The following is a 13,064-nucleotide window of genomic DNA, read 5'->3' as shown; positions in this document are numbered from 1 at the left end:
TGAAGCAGAGGCTTTGAAAGAGCGTCTGAGGAGGTGAGGCCCAGAAGGTGGGCTGCGAGGGTGGCCAGGGGAAGGTCTGTCGGCTTGCTGGAGCTTTCCATTCACATGGACCCCTCCCCGCCCACCTCAGCTCTGCTCTGCCATCCGCGGGTGACACCCAGTAGCATCCCGGTCACCTCTGCCCACTGCCATTTTCCGTCTCCCTGTTTGGACATCTCTGCCGACCTCTGGACCTTGACCTCGATTTCACCCACAGACTCGGGCCGAAGTCACCTCTGAACTCCCACCCCCACCCGCACATCCCTTCTTCACCAACGCAATGAGAGTTTACAAGAAGAAATGAGACCAAAAAAAAAAAAAAAAACAAACAAACAGTAAAGATAAAAGGCATTCCTCATAAACAGGCGACAGGAACAAAAGAATCTAAAATCTATTTTTCTGACCTCTGTGGGAGGATGTGGTAAATGAAGCCACACTCTTCAGTTAGCAGCACATCCTTATCTCCAGCCCACAACTGTCGTCTTGTTTTACTTGTTTTTCTGCTTAATTACCGTCCCCTGCCCGTGGCAACTCTTTGCTGGATTTTTATTTGTAGGTGGCTTGGAAAAATGTACTTTTGTGTGGCGTGCTGAATTCACAAAATACTGCCATAGGCTCACCTATCTCTTGTGTTTCTACTCTGCACATTATTAGGGTCAGCCCACGTTCTGCGTGTCACATGGTCCCCGTGTCCACGAGCATCTGTCACCTTGCCCTCCCCCGTTCCCAGGGCTGGGCTCGACATGAACCCATGTCCCTGGTACCACAGTGATGCTGCTGTGAGCCTAGGAGCTCCTGGGACGTCTACCCAGAAACCAGCCCCTGGGGCACAGAGGAAGGTGTGTGCAGGGCAGTGCCCTCACCAGCACAGCTGTGCCCAGCCTGCTGGGTGGTCCGTATGTCACAGATGTGTCCCCACGTCCCCCGTTATTCAGCTGTCTGCTCTTTGTTAGTTTTGTTGCGTTAGTTCCCATCTGTCTAATCACTGGTGAGTCTGCGTGTCCATTCACACGCACGTGGGCATTTCCGGGTGCTCCTCTGTGATTTAACTACTTGTGTTCTTTGCAAACTTTTCTGTTGGGTTCCTGCCTTCTTACTGATTTGTAGGCTTTCCTTTTTATATTCCACACCTGAGTCTCTTTGGCTTCAGACGTGTGGGTATCATCTCTCAGCCTGGCCTTTCCCTGTTAGCGTTGTCCCTGCTGTTGTCACTGGACCGCAGTATTGGATGCTGATGTAATCAAATGACTCCCTCATAGTTTGTGCTTTTGGGGTTCCTTTTCAGACGTCTTTCCCTACCCTCAGGCCACAGTTTGTTCTCTAACATTATTTTCTACAAACGTTAAGAGTTTCACTTTTACACTTGGGTCTTTAACCTGTCTAGACGCGACCTTCACATACGGCTCCAGGGAGGAACTGGCTGGATGTTTCTCTACTGTTGGAAGCCAGTTTTCACAACGTGGTCTTGTCCAGATTCTGTCCCTTCTCTCACTGATTTATATCCGAAATTCAACCTCCTTTGTAAACATAGGTCTGTCTGCAAGCTCTGCCTTCTTCTGTTTTCTGTGTGATCTTGTCCCCGTACCATACAGCATCACCACCACGGCTTTGTGGGTCTTCTGTGCCTTTGGTAACCGATCTAAAAAGGGTTATGAAAAGCATGTTTCCAGAGCCCTCAGCGACACCCCCACCTTCTCCTTCTACTTTAATTCTTAAAGGCCTATGTCGATATCAGCACCAGACTTCTTCATTTTTGTTTATCGAAAACCTGGAAGCAAACTTTTTTAGGAACAGAAACCATTGAGTATGTCCCAAGCTCCAGGGACACAGGGACCCAACGAGATGCTGATTTAAGATTCAGACAGAGGCTGAGCCTCCTCGGGCTGTGGGTCTGTGTCCCACAGAGGCCCTGGTCTACCATCACCAGGACTGGGGCGGCAGGCGGGGGGGGACCCGGCACCAGAGGCTGCACAACTGCTAAGTCAGTCCCGCAAGACTGGCTTCCCTGGGGTGAAGCGTCTCGGGAATCAGCACATGGCATTTAGGTGTTGGGAGAATAACACCCTGAGTCAAGGGGAAAATGTTCTGTTACTAAGTTCTCTTTGTGTAAACACTTTAAAAAATTACCCACTGCTTGTTCACACCGTCCTCCCCTCAGTGAGCTCTGCTCCCTTCACCCCACCGTCCTCCACTCAGTGAGCTCTGGTCCTCTCAACCCAAGCTTGGCGCCTCTAGGACTCTCTGGTTTTGGGCAGAATTTTATTCTTCCTCATCCCGGGCTCAGGGCCCCCATATCTGCCCCCTCCAGCAACCTGCCTCTCTGGGGCTGACACACAGGCATGTACATCTCTCTAGAAGTGGTTCCACCACAGGAACCTGAAGCTAGGAAAAGTTATGGCGGAACATCATTGGCTAAGGGCACAGGAAGAGGAGAGACTGTCTGCAGGTCCGGTGAAGTTCGCGGAGTCTGGGGAAGGGCCCCCTCCAAGCATCTGTAGGGGGGGGTCTGGCTCCCTGTTCTGGCCCCTGTGTGTCTCTGGAACAGCCTGGTGTGTGTGTTGGGAGGGGTGCTGTCCTGGGGTTTGCTGGCTGTGAGACTTGGGTCACATCATGCCCTCTGACCCTCATGTGGTGTCGAAGCATTTAAGGTAAACCTCTCTGACTCTTGCATGGCATGGAGTCGGGGCAGGGAGTAGGGGACCTGGGGCAGGGGCCTGAGAAGGCTCTGGTGTGGATGTTCAGAAAAGAGAGGGGACAGTGAGTTGGCAGGAAGCTGTAGGAATCAGAGGAACAGGAGACCTGGAATCAGGGAACAGGACGTTAGCCAAGAGTAGCCCTGCAGGTGACAGCTGAGAACACCTGCATCATGGTTAGGACTAATGTCACACAGAATTGTCCACAAATATCCCACCAGGGCTGGGAAGAGGCTGGAGGCCTCAGGGTCTCACTCCCCCTGCAGGTGACTGCCTGGCTCTCTGTCCTCCGCTGGCCCGACCAGCAGAGGCATGGCCAGGCCAGCCTGTGGGGTGAGGGATGATAATTCATTGCACATCAGGTTCTCCTGGAAATTCAAAGTGGGACCATGATGAACATGTCACTAGGCACCAGAGGACCCGTAGCGGAAGAAAGCAGGCACGCAGCCACGTATTGGAGCAAGTGTGGTGACACGTCCTGCTGAGTGGCCCCAGGGTCGCCCTGTCTCTGGGCCTCATGTCCTTTTCTAGCAGTTCCAGACACACAAATGCAGTATTGGGTGGTGGCCCTGAGCGTGGACGTGGAGCCACATCACCTGAGCCCTAGTGTGCGCCATGGGATGTGCCCGCTTGCCCTTAGCCACCTGCCCGTCGGGGACGGTTGTCGGCCGACCCTGCAGGGTTGTGGTGAGAGTCAGCGTATAAAATACTCAATGTGGTGACAGGCCAGAGGGAGGGCTGCGTGTGTCTGCTATTATTATTATTATTATTATCAGCATTTTAAAATCTCTAGTCCGTGCTCTGAGGCCTGGTTTTGTGCTCCCGGCGCCCCAGCCGTACCTTCCCATGAGGCCTGGGGTGGAAAATCCCATTTTCCTTCTTTGCATGTCTGTTTTCCTGGTATTCTGCACTAACTTGAGAGAGCCTCCATTCTTAGTCGTGGAGTGGAGTGTAAGTTGTGAAAACTCAGGTGCAGACCTGTGGGGTCCTGGAGGAGGTGATGCGGAGCATCAGCCCTTCGAGGGGGGACCCCGCGAGCAGATCTGTGACAAGCAGAGCACGGAGCTTCACGGAGTCACCGTGTTTCAGGATCTACCCTCTTCCCCTGCACGGACACCACCCTCCAGGTCAGGTAAGCGTCACCAGCAGGGGTGAGGGGCGGAGCGGCAGCGTTAGCGTTTTCACGCACGAGTGGTTGTGTTGCTCAGCATGAGAAATAGGTCCTGTCGTCCTGAGTCCCAGTCGTCGTGCGGACTGTGGCCGCACCGACTTGCTCACCGGGACCCACCGCACCTGTCTTGGAACAGGGCGGTGCCGTGTAGGGGTTAAGACCCGTTAGTCAGACGAGCATTACGGCCCTGGGAGCACCACCTCTGCTGCACACACAGCCCAAACTCACCAGGCCTTGGCTTCCTTCCCTTGAAGACGGGACACGAAGGGGATGCGCCTTGTGGAGTGGCCAAGGTTAGGGGGCGTGATGCGTGTCAGGCCCCCCGCAGGTGGGGACCCCGCTAACACCAGTAAAAATAAACAGAAAAACACAATCCGCTTTCTGGTGGAACCCCGGGTGTTGGGATTTTGGATGTGTATTATCATCATACAGAGACTTGTTATGTGTCCGTTGTTTTGAATATACAACATTTTATATGAAACACTATGAATACGCCCGGAGGGAGCCATCAGTCCCCCCGCAGTTCCAGCTCCCGGTGCCCTTGCCTCTTCCACCTGCCGACCTGGGCGCCAGTGAGGAGGTGGCCCAACATTTAGTTGGTATGGAAGCAGAGCGAACACAGGTAACACTAAGGGGTTGTGGTGAGGGCTATGTCCAGGCAGAAAGGAAGACAGTGACTAAAATGCATGAAGACAATGCTTTTATTGCACACAGGAGTTAACATTCCACCCGGGGCGACTGAAGTCCTTCTCCACACTCTAGTGCTCGTGCCTGTCCCAGGTCCGCACCGGACGGCATCCCCCGTACCACGTGGCCCCACGCGGCCTGGTCTCTCCTGGCGTCCTGCACGTGCCCTTCCCTGAGCTGGCTCCCTCCTCTCCCCCTGATGCCTGGAGCTGTGTGAACTCTGGTGCAGTTTACCCAGCACCCCGCCCCCCCCCACCTGCTATTCTGCACCCCTGCATCTTGGCTCCACAGCTAAGCCTCACCCCTGCCCACCCTTTCCAGGCCCCAGGTGGCGATCAGCAGAGTGGAGTAAGATTCTCTGCAGGGGAATGTAGGGTCCGTGGGTTATGGCCTCGCCTCCCAGCAAGGCCCACACCTTGGTCTCAGGCGAAAGAGCCCCCCAGTGGAGGGAGGCCTCAGTGGCGTCAGTGTCTCATAAGGACTGCGGCCCAATATGGCCTGGGGCCACCAGTCAGCCATCCCTTCTTCCCCCTCTGAACACACTCATCTCTCAGAGCCGTCCTTTCCAGAAAGCCCTCCCGGGGGGCCAGGGCCCATCCTCTGAGCTCCCCAACCACCAGGGCGGCCCGTCCCCAGCCTCCATCACTCCCATGTCCTCTGTCTGGTGTGTGCGTTCCTTCAGATCCCGAAGTTTTTCCTTTTCCTTTTCAGACCGCCAGGGGTTGCCATCCTGCCTGGTTCACGGTCAGCACACACTAAATGATTCTGGAGGGTGTGAGGGAACGAACCTGATGTTTTTGGGAGAAGACGTGACGTAGGCCTGTGCCCTGCCTGTGATCACACAGCCGGTTGGTCTCAGGCTGGGGTAGAGCTCCAGACCTGGGACTCACCAGGGTCCTCCCCCCGCATGCGCTGGCCTCTGCTGGGGGTCCCAGAGAGAGGTGGGTCAGCAGACTGCAGGGCACTGCCCTGGTCCTTGCAAAGTCCTCAGCCGACACATTTCTGTTCCCCCGGGTGAGCCTGGACTTGGAGGAGGGCAGCCGTGCCCTCTCAGGAACTCAGGGAGAAGCTGGAGCCTCGGCCCCAGAGCCCGAAGAAGGGGAGGACCTTCTGGGTGAAGGAGGCAGTGAAGGTGTAGATGGGCTGCTGGCTGACAGCGTTGGTGAAGGTCACCCAGCCCACCTCGTAGTCCAGGGACACCCGCACCTGCCGGGGCTGCTCCTCCAGGGCCAGCCGCGTGGGGAAGGAGCCCAGAGCTGAGACGAAGCCCCAGGCCAGCCTCACGGCCCACACGCCCTCCTCGGGCCGCTGCCTCAGCTCCCCCTTCCGCCGCACATCCTCACGGGCCACACCCACCGTGCAGCTGCCCCCGTGGGCCAGGTCCAGCTTTACCAGCCACGTGTGCCGCCCCCCTGTGAAGCCACCGCGGGCCAGGACGCAGGTGGCCCGGTCGAAACGCTCTGGGTTGTCCGGCGAGTTCTGCCATTTGTAGGAGAACTGAGCCCGCTGGTGGTCCTCAGACAGCAGGAGCTTCGGGTGCGAGGTGTGGGGGTCCAGAGAGAGGCACGCTGTGGGGAAAGCCCGGAGGGACAGAGATGGCCACTCACTCAGCACCTCCAGAGAAGACCTGAAGGCCCTCCCTCCCACCTGCTGGAGTCACTGTGCACATCAGGCACAGCAGTGTGTGTGTCACCGGGTCACTTGTTAATTGTAGAACCAGATCAGAGTCCCCTCATCCGGGAAGCCTTCCCTGATAACACCTTGTCCCAGTCCCATATAACCTTTCTCCCCCCTCCTCACGTGTGGGCAGGGGACTCTGGCCATGCCCAGCGTAGAGCCCTGCAAAATTTTCCGTTTCGATTTCAGATTCCCATGCCCTCCCGTTCTGACACCCGCTGCTCACCTGGCTCATAGTCCAACTCGAAGCAGAGTTTCTCTGTAGAGAGGACGCGAAACAAGATGAGATTCCCTTAGTCTCACAAAACCACAGAACATTTCACAAAGAGGAAACTGAGCCCCAGAGAGAGAAGGGACAAAGGTTTAGTGGTTCAAAACCTGGCCTCAGATCCCTGCAGCGCTTGCCAAAGCCTGACTGCGACTCGGATGGCCGAGGACATGGGCTCCTAGCAGGATCCCAGGGTGAGGTCGTGGGTCACTGCCCTTGCCCTGGGTAGACCTCACTGAGCTCAGGACATGTGAGGTGCTCCGGAAACGTCTACTCCAAGAGCAGATAAGGGGTTAATTTATTTCTTGTTTTCCTTGTAAATGATTTCTGGAATAGGCAACGGCCAGCCTTTGATTAGAGTACAATGCTCTTCATTGCCAGTCCTCTGGGCGGACTTGTAGGGTGGACTGAGTGCAGGCCTCTTCCGGGCGGGCCGTTCAGAGACCAGGGGCAGCGTTCCTGATGTCCTGTGGGTGTGGGCTGAGAGCCACAGGCCTGACCCGCTTCTGAGCATTCACACCTTTTCTCGTCACCACAACCTTTCTGGGGTCTCCCACCCGTGTGCCCAGCCGTGTGGGAGGAAGGGGAGGGAGACAGGTCAGCCACGCAGGGCAGAGAGAAATAGTGCTGCTGGTTATTAATGAGCAGTGTTCACCATCAAAACCTTATCGTGCAGAGGAGCCTGCATGGCTCAGTCAGCTGAGCCTCTGACGCTCACGGTTTGTGAGATCAAGACCCACGTCGGGCTCGGAGCTGACATCTTGGAGCCCGCTTGGGATTCTCTCTCCCTCTCTCTCTGCCGCTCCCCCGCTTGCTCTCTCCCTGTCTCGCTCTCAAAATAAATACGTAAACTTTATATAAGAAAAACTTATGCAGGGCACCTGGGTGGCTCAGTTGGTTAAGTGTCCGAATTCGGCTCAGGTCATGACCTTGCAGCTGGTGACTTCAAGCCCCACGTCAGGCTCTGTGCTGGCAGCTGGGAGCCTGGAGCCTGCTTCGGATTCTGTGTCTCCCTTTCCCTCTGCCCCTCCCCCACTAGTGTTCTGTCTTTCTCTCTCTCAAAAATAAACATTAAGAAAAATTAAAAAAAAAATTATCATGCCTCTTTTTTAAAGTATTGAGAATGACAGGTTTTGTTAACCATTATTATTTTATAATGGTTAATGCCAATAGATCAGATTTATTTAATTATTTTTCCAATCAGTTAAATCTTTTCAGAAATCTTCATCTTCATTATCTCTTCTCATTGTCACGTTATCCTGACAAGCATATTTTATTTTTAATTTTTTAACGTTTATTTATTATCGAGAGACCGAGAGAGACAGAGCATGAGCAGGAGAGGGGCAGAGAGGGGGAGACACAGACTCTGAAGCAGGCTCCAGGCTCTGAGCTGTCAGCACAGAGCCCCAGGCGGGGCTCGAACTCACGGACCGTGAGATCATGAGCTGAGCTGAAGTCGGACGCTTAACTGACTGAGCCGCCCAGGTGCCACTGACGAGCATATTTTATAAAGATGTGCGGATAAGACAGGAGAGGGGCATAAGCCTTGCCAGACGTCACTCGAGCATGGGGCAGGCCACGCAGAGGGCATTCCCAGCCCAGGCTTCACGGGTCCTCTTACCCAGAAACAGCTTCACCTTCCTCTGCAGTGGGACGGCCTGCTGTGGGAAGTCCCGAATCCTCTGGCCCAGCTCGGGGGACACAGCCTCTGGTCTCCGGCACTTCCTGGTCTCACATCTAGGGGCACACGAAGGTCGGGATTTGGGAATCGTCGTTCCCCATGGCAATGTCCCCAGACTCAGCCGGCTGCCTGCCGACCAGGCGTGAAGGTGCAGTTCCCATGGGCAGAGCTTCTTCCTCTGGGATGGACTCCACTACCTACTCTCGGCAGCTGCGTGTGGACATGCATTTGAGGGCTTTTGCCCCTGACATGAGGGTGCCGTGTGCAGACATGGGGTGAAGCGTGCTTGTGCGCAAGCGGGAGTGGGGAGGGCAGCCCACGACTCACCTGAGCAGAGTACTTCTGATGTCCTGCGAGAAAGAGGGGAGAGCAGATCAGTCCCCACTTCCTTATACCCAGAAAAGACAAACACCGTGTTCCCCGGTAGGCAAAGGGCCCCCGATCCCAGAGTCACAGAGCTTTAGGGTTTACAAGGCATCAGGATCCCAGACACCAAGCCCTGTATCTTATGGATCCATACAGTTCGGCGACCTGGCTGCCGGCTGGAGGCCCAGGCCCCCTGCTTTCTCAGCACCCCCAGCAGGGAGCCGCGTGTCTTCCCTCCTGTGTGCAGAAGTGAAATGCACCGGGAAGAACTTCCTGACCAGTGGGGGTGACATGGCACAGGATGCCCTGGAAAGAGCTCCTGGTGCCTGCAAAGCACTCGATGCTTAGTGCCGCGTTCAGCCGCACTTTCCTGTTGGACCCTCACAAACCACCCGAGAGGTCGGCACGAACAGAGCTCTCCCTGCCGATGGGCAGTGGGATGAACAGTCAAAGGCCTGTGAGGGAGGGGGTGCAGGTGCAGGGGTTCAGAGGCGAGCACGTGGGACCAGGCCTCACCGTCAGGAGCCCTCGCGCTGGCCTCTCATTCTTCTCCTCCAGTTCTGAGATCAGGCTGCCAAAGCGGCAGATCTCCTCACTGACCAGCACGTCGAACTCCTCCCGTTGCCTCAAGATGTCCGCATCCAGCGCCTCCAGCTGGGCCAGGAGGACGCTTTGCTGTTCCTCCAGGAACTGGCTCAGATACGCAAACTCGAAAATCACTTTCTGCCTCTTGGTGGCCACCTGCGACTGAAGGGGCAGGAGGAGAGGCCAGGGGGGTCATTTCTCTTCCTTCTTTCCCTTCCTCAGCTTTCTTTTCCTTCCTTGGTTCACTGCCTTCTCCCTCTGGCCCAGGTTCATGCCCTCCGGGGCTTGGTGGAAACTCAGAGCCCCAACCCCCAGGTCCCTAGACAGTACGGCATCCCTCCCGCGGCTGCACTGATCCCCCAGCACGGCTGTCGCCCCGTCCGCCGGGGCTTCTACGCGCACACGTGCCCGAGGGGAGGTGATGAGGAGGTGATGGGGACGCCCAATCCCCTGCCCTTCACAACGTGCACTCTATGCACGGCACTGAGCTCATTATACACAAAATCTCATTCGGTTCTATGGCAATTCCATGAGGTCATGACAACTTTAATCTCACAGGAAGATAAATTCGGGACAGAGATTTGCACGAGGGAGTCAGGGTTCACACGCAGAGTGACTTGGAAGCCCTCCGTGCCAGGCCACCTGGGTCCGGACGGAGGAAAGGGGTCTGGGAAGGGACACGGACCTACCAGCAGGACTTGGGTCCTCTGGTTCTCTCTTGCCTGGATTCTTTGAATCTCTTCTCTCTCTTTTCTTAGACCCTCAAGACACTTCTGTATCTGCTCCTGGAGAGAAGGAGCATGAACCATTTAAGACGGAAGCATCGACTTGTAAAGAGGGGTCATCCCATCCAACCCCCTGCCTCCAGGGGTTGGTGGCCTGAGGGGTCTTTTTCTTCTTGCTCCGCTTTCCAAGAATTGTGATCGAAGCTGTCCTCTTCACCTGTGCCAGCACCTGCTGTGCCTTGGTTTCCCCCCCTGAGCCTTCCTGTCTTCAGGATAAGCACCCCGACTTGTTTCGCCTTTGGTAAGCTGTCTGTGGGACTGTCCTGAGCTCGACAAGCCCTGCTTTGAAAGTATTCCCACTTTCTCCCTGATCTTGAGGAAACGAATTCAAACAACCTTTTCTTGTGAATACAGTCAATTTCCTGCGTGTGATTCTGGAAGGGAGAAGAAACTCGGATGATGTGAGAATAGTCCGTAATTGTTTTAAACATTGCTTGCTCTAGAACAGAGTTGGGTAGAGGTACACACACGTAGGTGTACGTTCGGAAGTACAGTTAGGACCCTCGCCGTCCAATGCGTGCACACACCCACGTTTGCTGAAACAGTGTGTGAGTGACTCAAAGGTGCTCAGATTTAATGAAAGATAAAGCTGCACCCCACATACGTGTACCCAACCTGCGTGCAAACATGCATTTACTCACAGACATGACCACTCCCACAGTACACTTACACACTCAGTCAGCCGCCCCCCCCTTCCCACGCGCACTGGTGAACACGCAAACACTCCTGCCTGTTCCGTACTGTTTGGGCCTCATTCCCTCACATACAAACCCTGTGTCCTGAGGCCCTGTGTGCGGACACACACTCTCACGTCATGGCCACTCCGTCGCTCGGTGCACGTTCACCGAGCTACATGTCGGCCGTGAGTGAACAGCTCAGAACGTGCGGACGCACAAACACCGACCCTGCACCCGGAGCTGCCTGCATGCTGACAGAGTGGGGGAGACAGACTCCTACCCGGTAGGGCCCGGCTGCGTCCTCCAGGAAGCGCACAGTGTGGGCCCGGTGCGCCCAGGCCTCACGGCACAGCACGCACAGCTGCGTCTCATCGTCCTCGCAGAAGAAGTAGATCTTCTCCCCGTGCTCCTTGCACACGTCCTCCTCGTCCAGGCCCGGCGTGGGCGCCAGCCTGAGGCGCTCGATGTTGTCCACCACGCTGGCCAGCTGCCAGTTGGGCCGCAAGCCCGCCGGGCGGAAGGGCTGCTTGCAGAGCGGGCAGGCGAGGGACTCCTCTGGCTCCGGGCCCGGGACCTCACAGTAGCGGGTCAGGCAGCCGCGGCAGAAGTTGTGGCCGCAGTCAATGGTGACCGGCTCCCTGAGGGTGCCTTGGCAGATGGGGCAGCTGACCTCATCCACCAGACTGCTCACAGAGGCGGCCGAGGCCATGGTGCTGCTGTGCCCACTGGCTCCTCAAGGTCGCCCTCTCTGCTTGGCTGGGGAAGCGGTCAGGACACACGGCACATCTCACACACGCACGGGCACCCTCATGGTCACCTGCACACACACGTGCCCAGAGGCAAGGCATCCGCCTACACACCCAGGGTCTTCTGTCCCTGTCCCAAAGCCACAGATGTGACGGTCCCAGACGGACAAGCAGCAGAGGAGAGGGGGGACGAAGAGCCGCAGCTGCAGAGGTGACCTCGGTTACTCTCTGGGCTGGTGTCCGCAGCCTGGGGCTCAGCGTTCCCTCCTGTTCATCCACACGCACGTCAGTGCTGCTATCTCGGCCGCCCACACTTGACAGATAGGTCCCTCCTTTGGGGGTGGGAGGGAGACTGAGTCAGAGAGCAGAGATGCCAGCCCAGCCCCTGCAACGTGGCCAGCTGTGCCCAGGGAGATTACAGGTATCAGCGGGCCCAGGGCAAGCAGTGGGCAGGTAGGGGGTGTCGGGACCCAGATAAGGCGGTGCTCAGGGCAGCACAGCCCAGACAGCTTCCCCAGTGATGCCCCCAGCGGCCTGCCACAGGCTTCCAAGGAGGCTGCACCAAACCCCCCGTGGGGGAGACAGAGAAAAAGAGCAGCGGCCAGCACTCATTTATGGTGACTGCACACCCCACACTCCTACCCCCCAGCCCAATGACACCCATGCTGTCAGTGTGGGGCTTGGGCAAAGCTGGGTTATTCTTGCCCAAGGCAGCAGGAGGAAGGTGGACGGCCATAATATGCACTCAGAGCTGTGTGTCCCACGTAGAAATACAGCGTGAGCCAAGCAAACTTCCTTAGTAGCCATATTCTAAAAAGTGAAATTAATTTTAATGTTTTGTTAACCCCAAATACTATCATTTCAACACGTGATTGCTCTAAAGATAAGAAATGAGAGATTTTGTGCTCTTTCTAACTGGTGCTAAGTCTTTGATATCGGAGTGTATTTTACACTGTGGCACATCTCAGCTGGGACTGGCCACACTTCCAGGCCTGGCCATCGCAGGGGACTGACGGCTGCACCCTCCGGAGGGGCGGGCCGGTGGGAAGGGGTGAGCAGTCCGTGTGACAGTGGGAGTTTTCTTTGGTTTTATCCAAGGACGCAGGGGATCGGATGAAGAACCACGGTTGTTTGACCGTCACCTGGGCCTGGGGCTCAGGAGGAGCACCTGTCTGGAGGACAGGAGAGGAGGCTGGGGGAGAGGAGGCCAGGAAAGGAGTCTGGGAGAGGAGGCTGGCACTGGAGGCCAGGAGAGGAGGCCGGGAGAGGAGGCCGGGAGAGGAGGCTGGGAAAGGAGGCCGGGAGAGGAGGCTAGGAGAAGAGGCTGGGAGAGGAGGTTGGACTGGAGGCCGGGAGAGGAGGTTGGGAGAGGAGACCAGGAAAGGAGGCTGGGAGAGGAGGCCAAGAGAGGAGGCTGGGACTAGAGGCCGGGAGAGAAGGCTGGGAAAGGAGGCTGGGAGAGGAGGCTGGGACTGGAGGCCGGGAGAGGAGGCTGGGACTGGAGGCCAGGAGAGGGGGCTGAGAGAGGAGGCTGGCACTGGAGGCCAGGAAAGGAGGCCAGGACTAGAGGCTGGGAGAGGAGGCTGGGAGAGGAGGCTGGCACTGGAGGCCGGGAGAGGAGGCCGGGAGGGGAGGCCGGGAGAGGAGGCTGGGACTGGAGGCTGGGAGAGGAGGCCGGGAGAGGGGCCT

At 56.7% G+C, this 13,064-nt stretch overlaps 1 protein-coding gene across 1 annotated transcript; it reads right to left on the bottom strand.

The window, feature by feature from the left end:
* Window positions 1-4,586: 4,586 nt before the first annotated feature.
* LOC101098631 (tripartite motif-containing protein 10) lies at window positions 4,587-12,091 on the bottom strand. Its single transcript, XM_011282020.4, has 7 exons — window positions 10,910-12,091; window positions 9,857-9,952; window positions 9,099-9,329; window positions 8,544-8,566; window positions 8,157-8,272; window positions 6,494-6,526; window positions 4,587-6,158 (listed from the first exon to the last, which is right to left on the bottom strand). The coding sequence occupies exons 1-7, from the start codon at window positions 11,336-11,338 to the stop codon at window positions 5,641-5,643; spliced, it is 1,446 nt and encodes a 481-aa protein (XP_011280322.2). The 5' UTR covers window positions 11,339-12,091; the 3' UTR covers window positions 4,587-5,640.
* Window positions 12,092-13,064: the final 973 nt, after the last annotated feature.

Source organism: Felis catus, chromosome B2 (genome assembly GCF_018350175.1).
Source record: "Felis catus isolate Fca126 chromosome B2, F.catus_Fca126_mat1.0, whole genome shotgun sequence".
Lineage (NCBI taxonomy): Eukaryota > Metazoa > Chordata > Mammalia > Carnivora > Felidae > Felis > Felis catus.
This window is presented reverse-complemented; position numbering and strand designations above follow the sequence as displayed.